General features: G+C 38.8%; 1 protein-coding gene and 1 long non-coding RNA gene across 3 annotated transcripts; both read right to left on the minus strand.

Annotated features, from left to right (window-relative positions):
• Positions 1–958: 958 nt before the first annotated feature.
• Positions 959–2,797, minus strand: LOC144642989 (uncharacterized). Its single transcript, XR_013568824.1, has 3 exons — positions 2,635–2,797; positions 2,435–2,531; positions 959–2,163 (listed from the first exon to the last, which is right to left on the minus strand). It is a non-coding gene; the product is annotated as an uncharacterized LOC144642989 (long non-coding RNA).
• A 6,606-nt stretch (positions 2,798–9,403) lies between these two features.
• LOC144641766 (uncharacterized) lies at positions 9,404–20,491 on the minus strand. 2 transcript variants are annotated; one of them, XM_078500793.1, is made up of 10 exons: positions 20,401–20,491; positions 19,762–19,983; positions 18,961–19,256; positions 18,180–18,530; positions 16,242–16,488; positions 15,369–15,703; positions 13,123–13,212; positions 12,280–12,490; positions 11,335–11,549; positions 9,404–9,795 (listed from the first exon to the last, which is right to left on the minus strand). In XM_078500793.1, the coding sequence occupies exons 2-10, from the start codon at positions 19,910–19,912 to the stop codon at positions 9,628–9,630; spliced, it is 2,064 nt and encodes a 687-aa protein (XP_078356919.1). In that variant the 5' UTR covers positions 19,913–19,983; positions 20,401–20,491; the 3' UTR covers positions 9,404–9,627. The 2 variants fall into 2 exon arrangements, with proteins under 2 accessions (XP_078356919.1, XP_078356917.1); XM_078500791.1 differs by having other exon boundaries at positions 12,274–12,490.
• Positions 20,492–22,209: the final 1,718 nt, after the last annotated feature.

A 22,209-nucleotide genomic window follows, 5' to 3' on the forward strand; every position in this document is an offset into this window, starting at 1 on the left:
GCAGATATTTATAACAATAGCATTTGAAATGCCATTGGTAATAGCGAGCTGGTGTATGTTACAGGCACTTCCGGGAAAAATAATCTACGACGACATATTCTGGGACATGATACTCATGGTGACGTTTCTCGGTAATGCTTTTCTTGGCATGTGCTTTAAGCTATGGGATATTTTATCGAAAATTCAAGAAAAGAAAGGTTGGAACTTTTCATTTGTCTCTTGGATTGTGAAACCTGTAACAATCATAATCATGTCATGTTTCCATACAATCTTCTTATTTTATCCTATTGTTTTGGCTACTGATAACTTTAGCGGCATCGCTTATGACAAAGACACGCAAAATCTTATGGAGATAATAAGATATGCTGGACAAGATAAGCTGACGATAAGTCTATTATCTGTGGTCCCAGCAATATTATCCGAATATATATTATGGAGGTTGGTTTTATGGTTCGGGTGTCTGGAAAACCCGAATAGCGAATAGTCGCGAATAGCGAATAGTACGAATAGTGCGAATAGTCGCGAATAGTGACGAATAGTCGCGAATAGCGACGAATAGTCGCGAATAGCGAATACAGTCAACTCTCGCCTTGCGGACACCCCGCTATTGCGGACACTCGCTATGACGGACAAAATCCAGATCCCCGGCGAAAGAGGTTTGACTGGAAATGACTCCCGCTATTGCGGACTCTCGCTATAACGCACTCTAAACGACGCCCCAAGCGTGTCCGTTTTAACGAGAGTTGACTGTAGTCGCGAATAGCGAATAGTACGAATAGTCGCGAATAGTGACGAATAGTGAAGAATAGTCGCGAATAGTGACGAAAAGTCGCAAATAGTGACGAATAGTGACGAATTAGAGACATCGAGACATGCAGTTCCCGCTAAAATGGATTTTTGGTTACCCTGGGTGCCAGAGGGTTTTTTTTTTGGGGGGGGGGGCGACAAAGAGCGGCGAAGCCGCGATCGTTGATATGTTTGGTAGGAGAGAATCGAAGTTATAAATGATAAACAGAATTACTTATGTTTTATAAAAAGTGTCTTCATTAGCTTATTATTGTGTTTTTTGTTTTTCTTGCCGGTGATCGACAGCCCCAGGCAGAGTCCAAAAAAGAAAGGGGAATAAAAATAATGCAAGCAAGCGTTGCGTGACGAGCCTAATCAACGGCTGCGAATAAGACTGGCTTTGGCGTTGTTGTTTTTTATAACACAACTTCTATTGTCTTTTCACATCGATAAACTGATTACAGAACACTTTTCTCGCATTTGTATTGCCTCATTTGTATTGCCTCGAAGCGCGATTCATGAGAATGCAATGTGAGTAAATACAGTTTATGGTCGGTCGGCATTGAGATAAATGCTTAATAGATCAATAAAAGTGATTCATATAGTTACATCTTGACTTGCACTCTCTTTTAGAGTGAGCGAGCAAGCATGTGATATATAATTTGCTTCAACTTCTGGATTGTATGATACTATATTGTTGGCTATGTTGCCTTATTTAAAAATGTAAAGCAAAAACCATAAAGTTAGTTTCCAAATTTTTTTTTTCGAATATCTAGGCTGGGAACTGGCTGCAGAGTTCGTTATTCAAATTTAGAGGAAACTGAAAGTGATTATAGCACAAATTTGTAATCAGATTACATTGGTTTCTCTGGTTACGGATAATGAGCTTATCTCTCTTCATCTCACCGTACCTCTCTAAAATGTACTCCCACTTCCCATGACTAATCTAGTTGTGACAACTCAACACCATGAGATAAATGCTATCGCCGTTTCCATTGATACGCGACATTAGAAATCAGAACACCAGTAGAAACGCTTCCAGTATTTCCGTCAATAAAGTTTAAATGATGTCTGCCATAGTTTTCGCCCGAGCGATCACTAATGTTAACAGTTTGTAAAGAATACTCTTTTGTAGCTAAGGGCCAATTTATATGGAGAAAGGTACAATGAAGGGACAACTTTTCTTCGCATAAACAATCTTTAAGTTGTCTAAAAGGACTTTGTTTCGCTAAACCTCAAAACAGTAAAAGGTACAAATCTTTCATGTTCAGCGAGGGGTAAAAAGTGGAGCGACAGTCTAAAGCACTGTAGGCTTTGTAGGGATCTGTAAACCGTTCAGTTTCATCCGGTTTTAAAATGCAGATGTAAACATCACGCCTAAAAAGAAATAAAATTATCTGAAATTATTAAATGTGTATTGTTTTATCAATCTTATATTACATATTCATGTAAGCTTTGTTCTATGAGTGAAAATTAGCATATTGTAAAATTGCTCTCAACCATCAAAGCAGAGCGAAATGTCGCACACTTGACTTGCCAGGATGCCGACCGGTGTTTATGAAATGAGCTGTCATTACGAGAAAGTTTGCCATTTTTCCACAAAACGTCTCAAATTAAAGGGCTTTGATAGTCATTCATAGATACATACCGAAAAAAGTACCCAATGTTACATCTTTTCCCAGGCAAAACGACAATACTCCAGTGGCAAACTTCTCGAAACATCGGTGGCCTGAGCTCCGCTGCAACTTTAAAATCATATGCAATTTGGAACCGCAAAAATAGTATTGTCTTTGTTCGAGCAGGCGTCAAAGAGGCGTTAAGCCGGCAAAATCGTTTTCTAATTCTTACCACGCCGTGACAGCTGCTATAATAGATTCCTTTAGGCCTAGTTCAGACGTCTTGCTTCTTCCGTGCCGAACTCAATTCAGGAATTAGTTCTACAAAAGCACGGCAGGAGCACAGCGTCTGAATCAAACTGTTGAATTGAGTTCGGCACAGCAATTTAGTTCGACGCGTCATGTCGTGCTTCACGACTCTGGCAGGGCAGCGGTTCAAACGTCGCCGCACCAAACCAAATAAAAAAATGACATTAACCCTATTCAGAGCGGGGGGTGGGGGGGGGGAGCTTTTGAGGCCTGCGCTGACTTTGAACTCTTATAAGTTTTTTTAAGATTCAACCAAACGCTCTCAAACTTTCTGAGTTTTCCTAAACTTTATCTGGCAATAATTTGGTAGGGTTGGATGATGTGTCATGAACTTGACATCACCATGACAACGGCATTGTGATAGGTATGTTTTCCCAAATTTGTAATTTTGCATGTTTCTATTAATAAAAATTAACTTTAAACGGACTTAGTTTTCCATTTTAACGGATTTAAAGCACATTTTTATTGATTTTGAGTACTTTGCAGTAATTTTGGGTGGATTTCTGGCATTTTGGAAAAATTTTGAAATCCAAGATGACGGATCCAAGATGGCGGCTGTTTTGACATCATGATTTTGTCACGTGATCTGACGTCACCATCCTACTTGACGTATACAAAAAGAAAGATGTTCGGACATACTATATATCCTATAAGTTTGATTGTGATTGCTGAAATATTCGGAAGTTACATGGGGGGAGCCCCCCCCCCCCCCCCCGCTCAGAGAAGGTCAAAAAAGCCCGGTCTGAATAGGGTTAATGTATTCTAGTGGATTACGTTCCCCGCGAGGAGTTACGAGGAAACCCAAGAATAATTCTCCTAAACGGAATATACACACAACCTTGTCCCCAGGGTCTTCTCCGTTTTCAGCCGCCATTTTGAGAAAAGGGAAGACTCTGGGGACGAGGTTAAGTATGCGCAATTATTACTTTTTCTTTGCTAAAAAGTACGTCGAGGAGTTTCATTCAACGAAGAAGAAGACACTAGCAGGGAGCAGGGTGAAGAAGAAGCTAGAGGGGCTAAATCTGAAATAAGCAAGTTTTCGGAAACCAGTCGGGCTAACGAACAATTGCCGTACTCGCAAAAGGAAATTCTTTTCTTTGCGTCTCTTTCTTGAGTTTTGAAATGATTTTAAAAGTATGAGTTTTTATGTAGATGCTAACGAGAACGTTTAATTGTTAGCCGCCAGTTGTTTATCGGCAGACAGCCCAGATTAAAAGTGAGATAACCAAGATGGAATAATTTGGCCACGAGAGTGGCGATTTATTGACTAAAATAACTTTAGTGACAGCTTAAGAGGAAATCCGCTAGGACTTCGAGTAGTTATTGGACAAAATTATGTACCAAAACTATTTACACCTGATTGCAAGCTTTTGTGTTACTGCTTCAAATATCTTATCGAAAGAAATCTTTTCTAACAACACCAAACATCGAAAACAAATTTCGAAGTTCCACTAAATTCCCATGAATCGCTTAAAAGATATGAGCTTTTGCCCATAGCTTGTGAACTTTAAATATCATTTTCTCAGACTCTGATAAGAAATTGTTGTACCAGAATTATTTCCACCTTATTGCAAACTTTTTTGTTACTGCTTCAAATATCTTATCAAAAGAAATCTTTTCTAACAACACCAAACATCGAAAACAAATTTCGAAGTTCCGCTGAATTCCACTGAATCGCTTAAGACGAATTTACAAAATGGCTACACGTGAGATTTTGACTATACCTTGTGAACTTTGAAATTCATTTTCTTAGACTCTGATAAGAAATTGTTGTTGGTGTTATCACGGATAATTACTTACATCTTTACCTTTTATTAAGGGTAGGAAATAACGCAATAGGATTTAAATTATTCTGGTACTTGATTTTTGTCCAACTTTAATAAATATTACTGGACTTTCTAGTGGATTCCGTCTTAATTACCAAAACCACGACGGATCTGATGTGTACTCTTCGAAGGTTACGAAGAATGAGGACGAACTCATGTCTTACACTCTCCTTGTATGATGGGAATAAAACCGCGGAATTCAAGATATTCTCAATTTGGTTAACGATGAACGAATATATGCCGATTTCCATCCTTCAGAACAGCCACATGGCAATTACGATAAGATAATGCTAAAATGTTTACTATACTAAAATGTTTACTAAACTAATGTTGGCCTCTACATAAATGACATTATGGCGGTGTCCATAATCTCGTGGTTTTAATGCAATTTGGAAAACGACGCCATTTTTTCTTGGATCACCGCTGACTAATTGTTGCGTAGCTTCAGTAAGTAGTAGTGAGTTCCCTTGAAGTGAGTTCCCTTGTAGTGAGTTGCCTTGTACTGAGTTCCATAGTAGTGAGTTCCATAGTAGTGAGTTCCCTAGTAGTGAGTTCCCTAATGGTGAGTTCCCTAGTAGTGAGTTCCATAGTAGTAAGTTCCTTAGTAGTGAGTTCCATAGAGGTGAGTTCCATAGTAGTGAGTTCCCTAGTAGTGAGTTCCATAGTAGTGAGTTCCATAGTAGTGAGTTCCCTAGTAGTGAGTTCCATAGTAGTGAGTTCCCTAGTAGTGAGTTCCATAGTAGTGAGTTCCCCAGTGGTGAGTTCCCTAGTAGTGAGTTCCATAGTAGTGAGTTCCATAGTGAGTTCCCTAGTAGTGAGTTCCATCGTAGTGAGTTCCCTAGAAGTGAGTTCCCTAATGTGAGTTCCCTAATTGTGAGTTCCATAGTAGTGAGTTCCCTAATTGTGAGTTCCCTAATGGTGAGTTCCATAGAAGTGACTTCCATAGTAGTGAGTTCCCTAGTAATGAGTTCCATAGTAGTGAGTTCCATAGTAGTGAGTTCCCTAGTAGTGAGTACCATCGTAGTGAGTTCCCTAGAAGTGAGTTCCCTAATGTGAGTTCCCTAATTGTGAGTTCCATAGTAGTGAGTTCCCTAATAGTGAGTTCCATAGTAGCGAGTTCCATAGTAGTGAGTTCCATAGTAGTGAGTTCCCTAGTAATGAGTTCCATAGTAGTGAGTTCCATAGTAGTGAGTTCCCTAGCAGTGAGTTCCCTAATGGTGAGTTCCCTAGTAGTGAGTTCCCTAGTAGTGAGTTCCCTAGTAGTGAGTTTCCTAGTAGTGAGTTCCCTAGTAATGAGTTCCTTAGTAGTGAGTTCCCTAGTAATGAGTTCCATAGTAATGAGTTCCCTGGTAGTGAGTTTCCTAGCAGTAAGTTCCCTAATGGTTAGTTCCCTAGTAGTGAGTTCCCTAATGGTAAGTTCCCTAGTAATGAGTTCCATAGTAGTGAGTTCCCTAGCAGTGAGTTCCCTAATGGTGAGTTCCCTAGTAGTGAGTTCCATCGTAGTGAGTTCCCTAATAGTGAGTTCCCTAAAAGTTAGTTCCATAGTAGTGAGTTCCCTAGTAATGTACATTTGTTGCATATGGAGGAAGTAAACCGTTCTTTATTTTTTTTGAACTCAAGATAAAGTAAACGAGTAGCACATTGTCTTGTCAATAAACTCGTCCATTTTTTCGTTATCATAAATATTTCGATATATCTTGCTTGGTATATAATTTCTCTTCGTCTTTGATATGTACCAATATTTCACACTCCTTATTGTGCTTTGCTCGAGGTGTTAATGTGTCAGCGAATAAGCATTTTAAAAGGATGGCTTATTAACAATAAAATTTTTTCATGTACCAATGATTACTTTAATTTCATTTAATCATCTATGTTTCCTTTGTCTGTTTGTTATTTGGTCTTTCTCTTTCTCGATGCAACTTCATTCTTCGTGATCGCTGTTAAGGTAAGGTTCAATGTATTCTGCTGGAGCCCTGGGCGGGGACCTTGAAATGGAACTGCCGCATCTCACATCATCTGGTCCGGTTGGGTAGTTACGCGTCCAGTACATACAGTGAATCCAGACATTCATCTTGGTTAACTGGGATCGCTGAATAACAAAGAGCGAATAAGATTAGCCACAAAGAGTGACGCAGCCTCAGGAGGATAAACGAATTATGACGCCATGTAGCAAAATTGTTTTTCTACCCATAACGAGTCATCATAAGTCGACATACCAAGAAATGTGTCAAAATAAAAAGAACTAACAATTTCACTTCCATATGCTTTCAATGCCACATTATATGCCATCCTACATATTTATGAATTACGATTTGCCAACCCAAATTGTGCCTAGGCAAAGCATGCTTTTCTGCAACTGGCCTGTTAAGTTGTATTTAGGGACGTTAGCAATCTACACAAGAGAAGTAAATAAAACAAAAGTGGATAACGATAAAAACCAGGTTGAGAATCTGTTTAAATCTCTGGCTGTGGTAGATATAATCTTCCTCTCGCGAGGTATTTTGTCGCATTTTCAACGAAGACGTTTCCTTAGTATCGTGCTAAAAATTATAATAGCGATTGATTTATCAGTGAAATCAGAAAATGCGAACACAACCAACTGGAAAGTAATATCTTACCATGTAATATCTTAGCCATTTACTTAACCCTATTCAGACCAGGGGGGAGGGCTCCGTTCTCGACTTCATTCTCTTGCAAATATGGCGACAAAAGCTCTCAGGCATCGAGTATTGTTGTCTCTTCTACTCTTGTGATTAAGAACGCGAAAGTGACTACAAAAAAAGAAGGAAAACGAAACATTTGGGGTTATAGATATTTTTAAAGAAATTTTCTCCATTTCTTTCGCTACTAGGACTGCTACGCGAGCCCACGCTTGTGCCTTTTTTGTTTTTTGTCTACTTTCTTTCGAACAGCCTCGCAAAAAAAAACTTTTATCAAAATCAACCGCGGCCTCCAACACTTTGTTCAAATGCTCAGACGCGGAGGAATTTTTTAATTGTTTAGAAGACAAGGCAGACGTAAACAACTTTCTTGTGCTTATGTGTTGTTTTTGTTTTCACTGGAGACGCAAGCACAAGCGCAAGGACAAGAAAAGGAAGAGTTTTGGTCCTTGTGCTTGCGCTTATGCTTGCGTCGAAGCCGTTTTCACGGTGAAATAATTATAGCTGTTATGCTTGCGCTTGTGCTTGCGTCTCCAATGAAAACCAGGCTTTGCAATGCACGTAAAAAAGTCCTTACAAAATTTTAGACTAAAACCATCAAGCCAGAGAGTTCCACACAAAATGTTTTCACTGTTTTCAAGTTTCTTTTAAAGTACTGTTTCACAGCAGCACCTCTGTTTAAATTACTGCAAGGAAATATATCTACTAAGCGATAAAGGAACAAAATGTCAATGAGTTCATATCAGCAATGAAACAAAGACGAGGAATTTTCGAAGAACGAAATGTACCACACTGTCTTATCATCTCTTATCGATGAGCTTTAGGGATCGTTGAGATTAGATTTTAACCGATCAATATTTTTTCCGTACTCATTTGCAACCTCCAAGGACTTCCTTTTATGCTGTTTTGAGCAAAAGAGCACAACAGGAACAAACTTTCAATCACCGATGCATTTTTAAACATCACTGTTTTAACTACAAAGTTCCTCTTCAGCTACACGGGAAGGCCAGTAATTATATAAGTAAACTAAGCGCCGTCTCATAGTAAACAAAACAGCTATTTCTAGTTCAAAAAGTGAACAGGATAAATATCTTGGATTTCTCTCAAGTCTGCCCAGCACATAAAGAAACCCTCACTGGTATCACCAGGCCACAAGGACTTGCTAAATGGTACGTACTAGTTAGTGCAGCCTATATATAAGTTTTTAGTGTTTCTGTTGTTCTCTTTGTGATTGATACTCGTTTGTTTCCTACAGGATCACAAGGCTGCCACAGTTCTTTTTTTTTATGGCCAATCGGTGATAATTCTCAAAAATATTTTATACTCCAGCGTTTAGCGATAAAGCACCAGTTCGAAATGCAATTTCCTCTCCTTTATAGCCGTTTAACTCTTCTTTTGTAGCAAAGTGAATTCAAGATGTCTTCATTGATTTCTGGGTCCAATGCTGGTGCTCAAGCAAATGGGCACCAGCACGGTGTCTACATACTGTGCTTCCTTAATTTGTGTGGAACATTTTGACGGGAAAATCGATTATCAGACCTTTGACTTGGACAGAAAATTTACATAGATTTCTTTTTACAATCTGTTATATTCTTATTTTCTTGATTCAATAGTTTTTGATTTATTGTTATTTTTTGTGTGTTTTTTTGGTTGGTTTGTTTTTGTTTTTTTTTTTTGTATTTATTTGCGCCCTGACAGTTAAAACCACCTATTGCGTCACTCAAAGTTATTTCATGTGAAGCAGTTTATCAGTCACTTTCAAGGAGGGTTAATGAAATTCTGGCAAAAGGCAGTGAAGTAAACTAGATGATTTTAGCTAAGTTTATAAAAACCGCAGAGTGTTGATCTTATAAGCTGGGATGTTTTTTTGTCCACATCATTTTGGCTAAAAAGGTTTTTTTTTTTAATTCTGACATGTTCGTCATCATCAGGGTAATACTGAACTCTTATTCAAAGTTGTTGCGGCGTCTGAAAGCGCCCCGCGGGCATTTCTCCCCGCTCCCGTGCTGAATGGTTTGAATAGGGTTCACTTGGTGCACATCTATTACATAGTGGAAAAAGTAAACCATATTCTTCAACTCGAAGTGAACGACTAGAAAAAGACTAGAAGAAAACGACTAAAACATTGGCTTCGCAATGAAATCATCCATTTATTCATTATCATTGTTAGAAATTATAATTATATTTGCTCTGTGTATAATTTCAGTGTTAATTTAATTCTACAGTTATAGAAAACTTATAGCCTTTTCTAACTCTACCTTTTTTGATGTTTACCTAGATTTTACATTGCAGTATTCTGTTTCGCCATTCACCGAGTAAGAATTTTAAATGGGGGAACTTATTAGCAATGAAACTATTCCATGAAACAAATTTTTATTTCAAAATCATGTAATCATTTACGCTTCCTTTGTTTTCGTTCTCGGTGCAACTTTATGCTTCTTGATTTGTGGTTAAAGAAGGTTCAATGTATTCTGCTGGAGCACTGGGAAGGGACCTTGAAATGGAACTGCTGCATCTCACATCATCTGGTCCGGTTGGGTAGTTGCGCGTCCAGCGCATATAATGAATCCAGACGTTCATCTTGGTTAATTGGGATCGCTGCATGAAAAAGAGTAAATCGAGATTAGCCACAAATAATGGAGCAGCAGAAAGAGATAGAAACAAGTTTTGACGTCATGCTATGTGTAGCAGAGTTACTTTTTTACCCACATCGACCTACTATGAAATTGCTCAAAATAATAAATACTGTATTAAAAGGAGAAGCCACGGGCCAAGCGGCCCACACTGCCGGAGCTTATCCCGGTTTCCGTGGCATTAAGCGGCTAGGAATATTTCTACTCCCCCCTGAATGGGATGCTAGTCCATTGCAGGGTTCCCCGCCAGCATTATGTCGCCGGTACCCATTTTTACACCTGGGTGGAGAGAGGCACTATGAGAGTAAAGTGTCTTGCCCAAGAACACAACACAAGTGACCCCGGCCGGGGCTCGAAATCGGACCGCTCGATCCGGAGTCCGGCGCTCTAACCATTAGGCCACTGCACCTCCCTAAAATACTGTATTACCTTTACTTTAATACTGGATTAGTTTGAGGGATCGATTGTCAGTTTTTTTATCGTGTATTTACCTTTGTTTGGATAGACGTATAATGATTTGGATGTTCACCTGATTTTTTTAATAGATAATCGATATTCGCAGCTATTCATATTCTTGGAATTGAAGCTGTAGAAGCAAAATCGTAGGCGACTCTCATTTCGCGATCACTTGTGGGACCGTTACTGGTAAAAATATGGCTTCTTGCCTTTTTATCCCAGTAACCCTCCCACAAGCTACTGCAAGATGAGCCTTGCCAACGATTTAAGTGGCGAGTGGAGACCAATGTAACGTGGCGTAGCAAATATTTCGCAATGTAAATGACATGAAGTTCGTACACAGGGCTCAGAGAAGTCAAATTTGTCCGCACTTCAAAATTTCTACCGTGCAAAACGACCTTCTAAAGTCGTCTAAGTTGTAAGCGTAAATCAGAAATTTGAATTAATAAAGTGAGAGTGAATTGAAGTACGTGATACAGGCCGTCATGGGATATCTGTTTGCAGAGTGTCTTGTGATATCGTATTTTAACAATGGTCGCTTGGGGCGAAATCTTTGTCACCCGAAGGGCGACGCTGCTCTCGGGTAACGCCCACGAACATTGCTGTCTGTGAGTGTCGCACGAGTGTACGATCTGTGGTAAACAAGTATCACATGCCGGCGCTGGATCACTTACGCGTACAGGATCTCTAAGAAGATAGCTTTGCACAGTCGAAGTTTTGAAGTACGAAAAAATTTGACTCCTCTGAGTCTTGGGGTTCGTTATGATATCCTCTCGCTGTAGCTTCCACTTTTAAAACGAGAATAATCTTTGGCAAGGCACATCTTGCAGTAGCTGCCTTGTGGGAGGGTCACTGGGATGACAAAATGAGTAACGGTCGATCAGTAACGGTCCCACAAGTGATCGCGAAATGAGACTCGCCTGAGATTTTGCTGCCACAACGTCAACTCCGAGAATATACAAATATCAATTGTCTATTAAAAACACCAGGTGAACATCCAAAACAGAATACAAATATGGTCTATTCTGTCCAATGTAACATCTCTTACATCAAAATCCTTGCAGTTTGCATCCGTCATTTTCGTACTGCTAGCTTTGCAGGGAGCGTCGTTATCGATCGGTACTGTGAGTTCGTAGGTTCCAAATGGACTCTGACATTCCACTGCCCCAAGAAGTTTGTCATCACATGGCGAATCGCTCAGGAAGTGGCAGCACATCGGTTGAAAGCGACCGTCATTTTTCGGCATACAGTAAAGGGAATCCTCTGGAAGAATGCATTGATTATGTTAATTCACCACTATGATTTTTTGCATAAATTATTTGAAAGTGATATATCTAGTTGAAAACTCCCAGGGGGGTACTCCAAGTATACATGACGGGGGGGGGGGGGGGGTCCGACGGAGCTTCACATTGCAAACCCAAAAAAAATACACAAGCCTGAAATTATAGTCCTAAAAAATACCTGGCATCAAAATTTCCAACCCAAAAAAATACAAGACTTAAATACCTCAATACTGATTTATTCAATTAAGCAGAACTTTCTAATGCATGTCGCTGAAAAAAAGTTCCAATGCATATTTTTTCTGATCCACTGATCGCAACGAAAACTCGAAACGAAAAGTTCGCTCGGAGATAAGACCAAAAAAATACGTGTATTTTTAAAGACCTAAAAAAATATATGACAATCTAGATCTCTTGACCCAAAAAAAATACCGAGCGTGTAAATTAATCCAAAACAATACGTCGGACCTCCCTGTCATGAATACTTCGAGTACCCCGCCTGGGTGAAAACTCTTCAAATCATCATAGGAAAAATCATCCAATCAAATCATCATTCAAATTATCATTCAGGAATTCATTTTACTTACCAATGTACCAACAAAAAGACGAAATTAATTAAAAAATTAAATGTCGTGCTTGGTAAGTAACTTGCCAAGTGCCTTTAATATAAGAACAACAGCATCAACAACACAGCCTCGGCTACTTACTGATACCCTTCTTTTTCTCCTCATTGCATTTAGTGGTGTTAGTAATTGCAAAACGGTTGAATTCAAACGTTCGCAAAGATCCCAACATTTGACGGAATTCCCTGATGTTCCCACTTCCATCTCTGAAATACGAACCACTCATATGACGCAGTTTCAGATAAACCTTAGCCGGGTAGTTACCACTTTGGGTATTGTCACCATAAAGCTCCACGTACATCTGAAAGTGAGACAAACGTGTTTGAATGAGGATCGTGATAGTTAACCTTTTTAGTTTGCGGAAGTAATAAAGTAAACAGTTATGAACGTCAAAGAGGTAATGAAAACATTGATAACGGTAGCAATAACGTAAATGATAAGTCAAAGTGAGTGGAGTACAATTCAGGGAGTAATTGGGCGAGTAATTTCAAAATAACGAGCACGATTACTCGCTGAATTGAACGACACGCGGTCCAAAAACTAATTAATGGTGTCAATAACAAAATTCGAGATAAGACGTCTTTGAGAACCTTTTTGAGAGAAAGGTCAAAGATAAATTCAATTGGTTGTACAAAAAGTACAAAAACAGCAAGAAAAATCCCATCCAAATGCGCGTGATCTATGCGCAAATGGCGTAGGTTTCCATTACAGATATCCAATTTGAAGTTGCTCAAATTGTATACCTGTAATTGGAAACCCACGTGATCGCGCACCGATTTCGCGAGAAATAGGCGTCCGCAAAACCAATCAAAATCGAGAATTTTGTTATAGAAACGATTATAATGAAAATAACATAAAAAAATTGCTAGCCCTCGGTAATTGATTTGACAGCAGTGCTTATCATAGCGATGAAAATGGCTTTAAATCATTCACCTTTAAAAGACGATCATTGTAACAATGTTTGCAGCTATCCGTTATTTGCAAAGAAAACTTTGTTTTGCCCTTGTGTATCTCATCAAACATCTGAAAAAAAAGTAATACAGCAAAAGCAATTTGTATTTTAAGGTGCATTTGTTATAGTCAAACCTTTTTAAACCGGACACTTAAGGGACACGAAAGAGCGAACGTATTATTGAGGTGTCTGCATTACGGAGGTAGAGTCAATATGAATTTTTGTCTCTTTTGCACCAAGTGATCGGTGAGGTGTCCATAAGGAGAGATTAGACATTACCTTTAATTTTATCATCGTTAGTTGTTTTTATCATTTTTGGGATTTTGCCACTTTTTTCCATTTCTGTCGTTATATCTAAAGTAAATTTAATTGCGTTATTGTCTTAACTTCATGGCATGGTATTTTTCAAATTATTGTGTTAGGGTAATTGTGTTATGTTCTTTGACAAGACACGTTTTTTCTAAAAAAATGTTTCAAGCTCTTTCTCTCCACCTAAGTATACAAATTCGCAGCGGAGAGTTTTATGTTAGCCTTGCAATGGACTAGCGGCAGGATAATAAAAAATCGCAGTCGCTAAAACCAACAGGGCAGGGATTTCCTCTTGTCTACTGATGGACTACTAGGTTAAGACGCAAAACTGGGGCACAAACACTAGGTAAAGTATTACTCCTGTTGATGAATTGCTCAACGAAAAAATACATACATTCGAAGTACAGTCTAACCTCCTCTTTATGGACACCTCTATAATACGTACACCTCTTTAACCCTCGGACGTACAAGCAAACTCATACCCCCATCATCGTACAAGGGGGGGGGGGGGTGGATGGAACCCCTCCCCGGAGTTTTCGTTATATTAAGGCGTAGCGAAATTATTTTGCTCTGACAAGAAAGCCCTTAGCTTACTCTACAAGATGACATAATTTTAATTGGCTGTGACGTCATATGACGTCACGTGACGTCACGTGACGTCATAAGAGCCGCCATCTTGGATCCGCCATCTTGGATTTCAACATTTTCTTAGAAAGTCACAAAATAACGGAAATTGATGCAAAATGAAGCTAGAATGCTTATGGAATGTAAAAATAAACAAATCTTGCACTTCTGTTTTAAAAAACTGGAAAAAATCAAGAAAAATGTTAAAAATGACGATTTTTGGCAAGACCTGCTTGTATTTATGACGTTGCCATGGCAACGTCATATACCATGGGCACATGGTTGACATATCAAAATTTCCGCAAAGGATGAATGAACAGCTACCGAAAGTTTCAACATTGTAGGGTAAATGCTTTTTTCAAAATTTGGAAAAAACCTTACGGGGGGGGTGGCATCCACCCCCCCCCCCCCCCTTGTACGTCCGAGGGTTAATACGGACAGTTCACTTTGTCCAATAGAAACCAAAATTCACTTAAACTCTACCTCTGTTATACAGACACTCCATAATACGAACGCTCTTCCTTGTCCCTTAGGTGTCCGTATTAACCCTATTCAGACCAGGGGAGGGGGGTGCTTTTGAGGCCCGCGCTGACTTTGAACGCTTATAACTTTTTCAAGATTAAACCAAACGCTGCCAAACTCTGTGCGTTTATCTTAAATTTATCTGGAAATAGTTTGGTAGGATAGGTTGTTGTGTCAGGAACTTGACATCACCATGGAAATGGCATTTTGACATGCATGTTTTCCCAAATATGTAATTTTCAGGTTTCTATTAATGAAAATTAATTTTAATCCAATTATTTTTACCTTGTTTTACGGTTTTTAAACACATTTTTATTGATTTTGTGTACTTTGCAGTAATTTGTTTGTTTCCCGGTGTTTTGGAAGAATTTTGAAATCCAAGATGGCGGATCCAAGATGGCGGCTTTTTTGACATCATGTTGTAATTTTCACGTGATGTGACGCCATCATTTTACGTGACATATACCAAAAGATAAATGTTCGGACATACTATACATCCTATTAGTTTCATTACGATTGCTTCAATATTCTGGAAGTTACATGGGGACCCCCCCCCCCCGGTCCCAGAAAGTCCAAAAAAAACCCGGTCTAAATAGTGTAAAATAGGTTCGACTGCAAATGAATATACCCGGTCTAAATAGGAAAATGATTACGTTGTTACGCGAAATTTATATGGTAATCAAAAGAACAGGGTTAAGGCAGAAAGGAATGGTGATCTTGCTGAAAGTTTTTTTTTTACAAAATTAATCTGTTGTGGCATCTGCTCACATACCACTTTGTCTTTTACATTGTCGAAATGCCATTTGTGTGTATCAGTGGAGTAGTGCATCCTGGTAAAGCAGTCTTGACCTTTACTTTCGATCTTGTCCAATTCTTGCATAGCCTTGGTTAGCTCAACGACTCCTTGGAGCTTTCCAGTGCCTTTTGCTGCTTCACTTGCACGTCGCTGAAATGCTGTCAGTCTGTCGTTGACGTTCCACAGCGAGCGGAACTCAAAGCTTTTGTAGAGCTGATACAGTTGCTCAGCAAAGCCTGTTTCTATTTCTTGATAAGAAGTCAACAGATCATCGAGAAGCATCTGTTTGACGGTATCTTCAATTTGCGAGCCTGTAAATTGATGATGAAGATGATGATGAATAAAATTAAAAAAGTTAAAAACGTATTTTCAGTTGATACAGTTTCCACTAAAAATTGTCAACACTTCAGAGAGTTGCATGCTTGCACACTTGTCCACACTGACCCGGGTAAATTTGAAAACGGAAATTTAAAAACGCCGCGTAAAATGTTTTCCGTCCACATTAACCGGGGTAAATTTAAAAAAGGATCGTTTCTTTGGTGAGCGTTTTTGAAAAGCTCCGTTTTCGGTGACCGAAAACGCCGGTTCAGTGTGGACGGTTTGCCTAACCGGTGAAAAAAAATATTCGTTTTCAAATTTAGCCGGGTCAGGGGGGGTGTCTTACAAGTAAAACCTTTATGGCCAGGGAAAAGTAATCTCGTCAGAAGTGATGAATAAATATAATTCGACTATTTATGCGGCTACTGATATGATCGCACTTTTGCCTTTATAGAAAATACGTTCACAGATCTCAGTGTCGCTGATTCGATGACAAGAATTCACAGCAAAATTACACCAACTAGTCCTTACCATCAGAATCAAAAAGCTTTTCAATATCATTTGCTGTCTCATTCAAGTTGCGGATATTAAAGTTATATCCGCCAATGTCGTTGTCTAAGTCGATGACCTTTGCTATGAGGTCAATCCTTGCTGAGCCAGCAATGAAGAACCGCTCAATTTGTGCCTCCAATTTTGCCTTGTTACGAGGTAATGATCTCTCCTCCAGCATGCAGACGAGGTCCGCTGCTAGTCCTGCCTTGTTCATTTCCAGGTTAGCCTTTGGAAGTTAGAATGGTAATTAGCCGGAAAATAGATTTAGAGTTCGGTAACTCGAACTCGGATAACTCGAACACCCTGCTAACTCGAACTAACATCCATTCCCCTTGGATTTGAACCCACTTTTCAGACATTTTTACTCGGTTAACTGGAACTCGGATACCTCGAAAACTCTGCTAACGTGAACTAAATTTCGTTTCCTTTGATCAAAATTTGGATCAAATTTACCCCGATAATTGGAATTCCGGTTCTGACTAGAGCAACGGATAGATCACTTATTTGACAGTAATTTTCCACTCTTACCATGGGAATATATGATTGCGTTAGAGTTTCTGACGAGATAAGTTCAATTTGCACTTAAATGTAAACTGAAGTGCTGTTTACTTGGCAAAATAAATACTCAATCGACCCCGATAACTCGAAACCCCGTTAACGGCTTGCCACACTGGAACTAGTCACCTTGCCAGTTTTACCAAAGAATTTAAAAGGTTTTTACGAACCATGAAATGTATTAAGCCAACATTCCACCATACTATTTAAAGAAAATCTCTATCACTGAAAAAAATGCGGTTAAAGTATTGGAAATATAGTCTTATTTTAAACGTTGCTGAAATATGTGTAGGACAAAAATCCGATACCAATATCAACCATTTTTTTTGGATTAAAATTTCTCGCACGCCACCAGCTTGGAACTATTTCGTTACATTTAAACAACCGGAACATAACAATTTTAATATTCTGCAACAAAAGGGCAACCATATGAAGTCATCAAATCTAAAATGGAAGCAGGCGGGTTATTCAAAATCGAAAATCGCAGATATTTGTAGTAAGTAGTTTTAACTTGTTTTCAACAAATTTTCGTTTTAGATTATTTTCCCGTCAACTTAAAAGCTTTATTTTCCAACAGTGGAGGATTCTTTCTAGGATAGGACATTATAATTCTTTTCAGCTTTTAACGCCTGCCACAACACCTGTCGTGCGACGTCATAGGATATATCTGTTAAGTGACTTCGTTTACTTTTAGAACGTTGGAAATCTTACGAGCACCCCCTTTTCGATTTCCTCATAAACTTTTAAAACGTTAACTTGAAAACAGACGAAGGAAATCTAAGTTAAAAAAATAACAGGAATAAAAAAGTTTATAAGTAAAATTATAGTACACTCAACAAAATTACTGGATTCTGATAGGACGAGAGCAGATTAATTAATCTCAAATTGTACTCCCCAGAAGTACCTATTGCTTGTCTTTCCAAAAATAATTCGAAGTCTTCCAAAGTAGACAAACACTTCGAAAATTTCCGAAGTTGACCCGAACAGTGCGAGATTCCACTGACCCGAATTTGATGATTTCGAAGTGATTCGAAGACTTTTGGAGTTGAACCGAAGTCTTCCGACGATTTTCGATGTCGGCCAGAAGAGTAGGAAGGCTGGAGTTTACTCAAGTATTCTAAAGACGAACCGAGGAATTGTAAAGCTTACTAGTCCGAATTGTAATTTTGTTGAGTATACTAAAAAAATCTCGCGAACTTCTCGAACTTCTTCGTGATTGATAGGCACCCGTGATGTTTTGAAATTTCTCAAATTGCACTCGGCTTAAGGCTCTTGCAATTTTGGGAACTTTCAAAATATCGCTCGTACCTATTAATCACGATTTCCTCAACTTGTTGTATTTCCCAAAAAGTGATCGATTACCTTCATCATCTCTGGGACAGCTGTAACGTCCATTTGGTCAAAGTCCAGATCATTCGAATCTTTCAGAGCTTCGTATTTCTTCCCAAATGTCACCCATTTGCTAATTTTGCCCTTGATACTCTGGAGTGTACCAGTATTACACTTAGTAGTAAAATGGCCAATTACTCCTACAACTTCATTGGTTGCTGCCAGTGGATCTTTTCCTTTAACTGCACTTAAAAACCCAGCTATACCTTGTAGTATTACAAACAGGTCTTCTTTATTAAACTTGGATTTCTCATACACATCAGGCAACAGTACGTCTATGGCCGCGAAAGAGCTGTTCATACTTGCTTCCAATTCCCTAATGGCCTGTGGTAACAAGCGTTCAATGAAAGGTAATAAAAAGAGCAACAACAACAACAACAACAACAACAACTATGCTAACATAAAAGGGAAAGTGTTATTAGGTAGTTTTATGGTGCTTTACCAAATCTTTTTGCAGCGAGAAATGTCAAATGAAACTACTTCCGTTGGCGTGAAATGTGCCTGAAATCAAGTGGCAAGCGGTGCACCCTGTACCAAACAACCTAAGCAATCGAACATATTCCACCTCATCGACATTTAAACGAAGGCAATTGAAATATGCTTTCACAGGACGAAATCGCACATTTCCATATTTCTGAAGCAAGACGGAAACATAGAACTCTATAGCTGAACTTTAAACATATCGAAAGAAGCCCATTGGGGACCTAAGAACAAAAATGTTTTCGATGTTTTTTCGTTTGATCGTTCAACTTACTGCGACATAATTTCCCTTCTGGCTTATTGCTATTCTTCTGGACTCTACAACTCTCTCATTTTCCTTACGGACTTGAATCAACGTCGCGTTTGGAAGCACTTTCTTTAACTCAGAAATTTCATCTTGAATCGATGTCGCTATGCTGTTGTAAGCATCTTCATAGGACTTTGCGCGAACTTTAATGGTTGCCATTTTTTTCTTCAATGCATCCCATTTCATTAAAGGGGCGAACAGCTTGTTTTTACCAAATCTGTCAAACCCATCTTTGTTAAGGAAATATAACCTTCGTTTTGCAACTAGGATAAAAGACAAGAGCCATGCATTAGGATTATCAACAGTGTCATTGCGGTGTTGTTTCCTCAATATTTGGAAAATTGTTTAACTCTTTCCGCATGCAAATTCTTCTGACTGGTGCTCCATAAATTGGGAAAAATTGTTAAGAGATCAAAGCAGTTTCCCTTTAGAGTACATTTAATTCATTGCAATATTTTTTCTAGATTAAGTATTTGTATGGCATAGCTAAGACCGAAACTGGAGAATGACCTCGTGCCATAGCCACAAAACAAAACTCTGATAATTTTATTTCATGACGGTTTCTCATCAAAAGTTTTTAAAATCAGCAACGCATGACACTTTTTTCTTGAGAGTCCAGGTGCCGGTCTTACTTGCTAAAGCGATCTAATAATTTATTAATCAATTGTTTGATTGGTAGCGACACTGAAATACGCATATGAAAATGGGTTCACTTTTAATTTCCTGTCCACTTTGTCCAACCAGTTTGCAGCTCCGGGACAGACTAACCTTTTCTCAGGTGAGATGCATCCGTTCTGCCTTCCGTCAGTTGAATGATGAAGTTCAACACAGCTTCGCTGCTAGAAATCTTGTTAGCCCAAATAAGGTCTTCCGCATATCTCGTCATCAGTTTAAGTAAAGCTAACGGATATTTCTTCATTTCACTCTCGCCGAATAACGACTTTTGGATGTATGGGGCTACAAGAAAACCATCGGAGCCAGCAACACCAGCTAAAAGTAATAATTACACAAGCAATATATAGGAAAAAAATGAAATGAAAACTGAAAAATGTGAGATAACTTACTAAAAAAATTATCCTTGATTAGAGAGCTATAAATTTATGATTTGGTGGATAGTACGCCTGTGTGATTTGTCCGTTGACGACGACGACGACGACGACGACGACGACGACGATGATGATGATGATGATGATGAATGATGATGATGATGATGATGATGATGATGATGATGATGATGATGATGATAACATTGATGAAGATGGTTGCGTCTATCTTCCTTGTGCAGTCAGGGGTAAACAAACAAGCAATAAACAAACTAACAAAATAAATCAATCAATCGATCTTTCGATCAAAGTTGAAGACTATTTCATTGTGCAAAGCGGTGTGGATTTGAAATGTCATACTAACCTTGTCCATCGTTCCCTTTTCTTCCACTTGGCCCGCGGGACGCTTCACCCGTAACACCATTTGGCAAACACTCATCCCAGCAATTAGAGGATACAAAGCCATGATTGCACTTCTTTTCATATCTACATTTAACCCCGCGTCCACCACGACCACCCTGTCCACCTGGAATGAGTCAGTACAATGTATGAGTAAAACAGTGAAGCAAGTCATATTTATGTTAATTAACTTTAAAAACAAACGAGCCATAAAAAGACTAAGCTTCTCCCCCTCCCCGCCCCTATAGTGGCCCACAACTCTCACGGCAAAACAATTTAACATACGGCAAAACATACTTTACTCACGGTAAAAAAAAATTACAAACGACAAAACAAAGAAAGACAAATGACGTGAACCCCAAATTGGTCTCTTAGCTTTCTTAGCTGCAAAAATACTCTCACTTTGTTCTTTTTAGCTTTGTTGGTCAGAATTGCCTTTGCTATGAAAATAAGCAACGGCAAGGGTAAAGGTCAATAAGATACTTTTTAAGGAAAAAAAATAGAGGAGAAAAAAGGTGGCTTACCAGCCCCTCCCTTTCCACTTTCTGCTGCTGCGGCTCCCTTACCAGGACAAGTTTTCAGCGCTGCTTTTCCTTGCACTCTCCGGACGTGGAACGTTAGGCTTCCAGCATTACCACCGTTTCCTGATTTAAAATAAACTTCTGTTTATTTATACAGTTCAGTTGTCGTAAACTATAAGGCGTAAATAAAGTTTCCAACACGACCACTTTCCAGCTGTCTCTTTGCAATTTCTTTATCTTTAACTCAATTTTGCCCAACACACTGCATTTGGCTTTGGTTTTTTTATTCTTAATACAACGCTTGCCATGAACCAACGAGCTATTTTTCAAGTCGGTTTTCCGTAAACTTGTTACCTGAGCTGATTGTGGATGAAGAGCCACTCTGTGGAAATGACACTACAGATTCCCATTTATTTAACTTATTTACCTGATATCCCAGCATTCCCGGCGTTTCCACCAGCACCTCCTTGTATCCCGCGATGTCCCGGAAAAAACCTTGTGCATCCCCATTTTGTGAGACCATATTTACATTCAGATAAACTACGGTCTGCTTGCTTTTAAAGTAAAATATATTTATAAGATTGTAAGTAAATACCATAAAGACTGTTTTTAAAAATATTTGTCGGCAGTTCTTGTTTGAAAGTTTACGGTCGCGGCGAAATTATTTTACAGTGAGTAGAAGCTATACAAGATGACGTATTTTTTATTGGTCGTGACGTCATATGCCATCAAATGACGTCATTGGATCCTCCATCTTGAATACACAGTCTTGAATTTTACTATTTGCTTAGAAATTCAGAAAATAACGGAATATGATTAAAAAATAGAGCAAGAATGCTAATGCAATGAAAAATTAAGAGTGAGCGTCACTAAAAATCAAAGAATATTCCAAAAAAGTGGTTGTTTAAAAAATTCGATTTTGCTCATACTTTGTCAGTCTGAAAGCCTAGGTACCTAACTGAAAGATATGGAGTTGGTTTTTCGAAACACTGAATTTAACGGCAAAAAACCACGAATAACGGTCATCGTACCGTAAGCTCAAATTTCAGTTCTCGACAATCCGAAATTTCACGCTTTCCAGCCTCGTAATACCCAGACGTTTAAACCGCTGTGAATCGCGCGGAATTGTAACTTTGTCGACCTTTGATCGACCTTCGTTCAAAACTGTTACTAGATCCCACACTTTTGTAACCATAAACCTAAAATTCAACGACTGGACTCTCTTTGGTTAAAATATTAGAAGATTTGAAGCG

Source organism: Oculina patagonica, chromosome 2, assembly GCF_052425735.1.
Source record: "Oculina patagonica isolate OP01 chromosome 2, crgOcupat, whole genome shotgun sequence".
In the NCBI taxonomy this organism is placed as follows: domain Eukaryota; kingdom Metazoa; phylum Cnidaria; class Anthozoa; order Scleractinia; family Oculinidae; genus Oculina; species Oculina patagonica.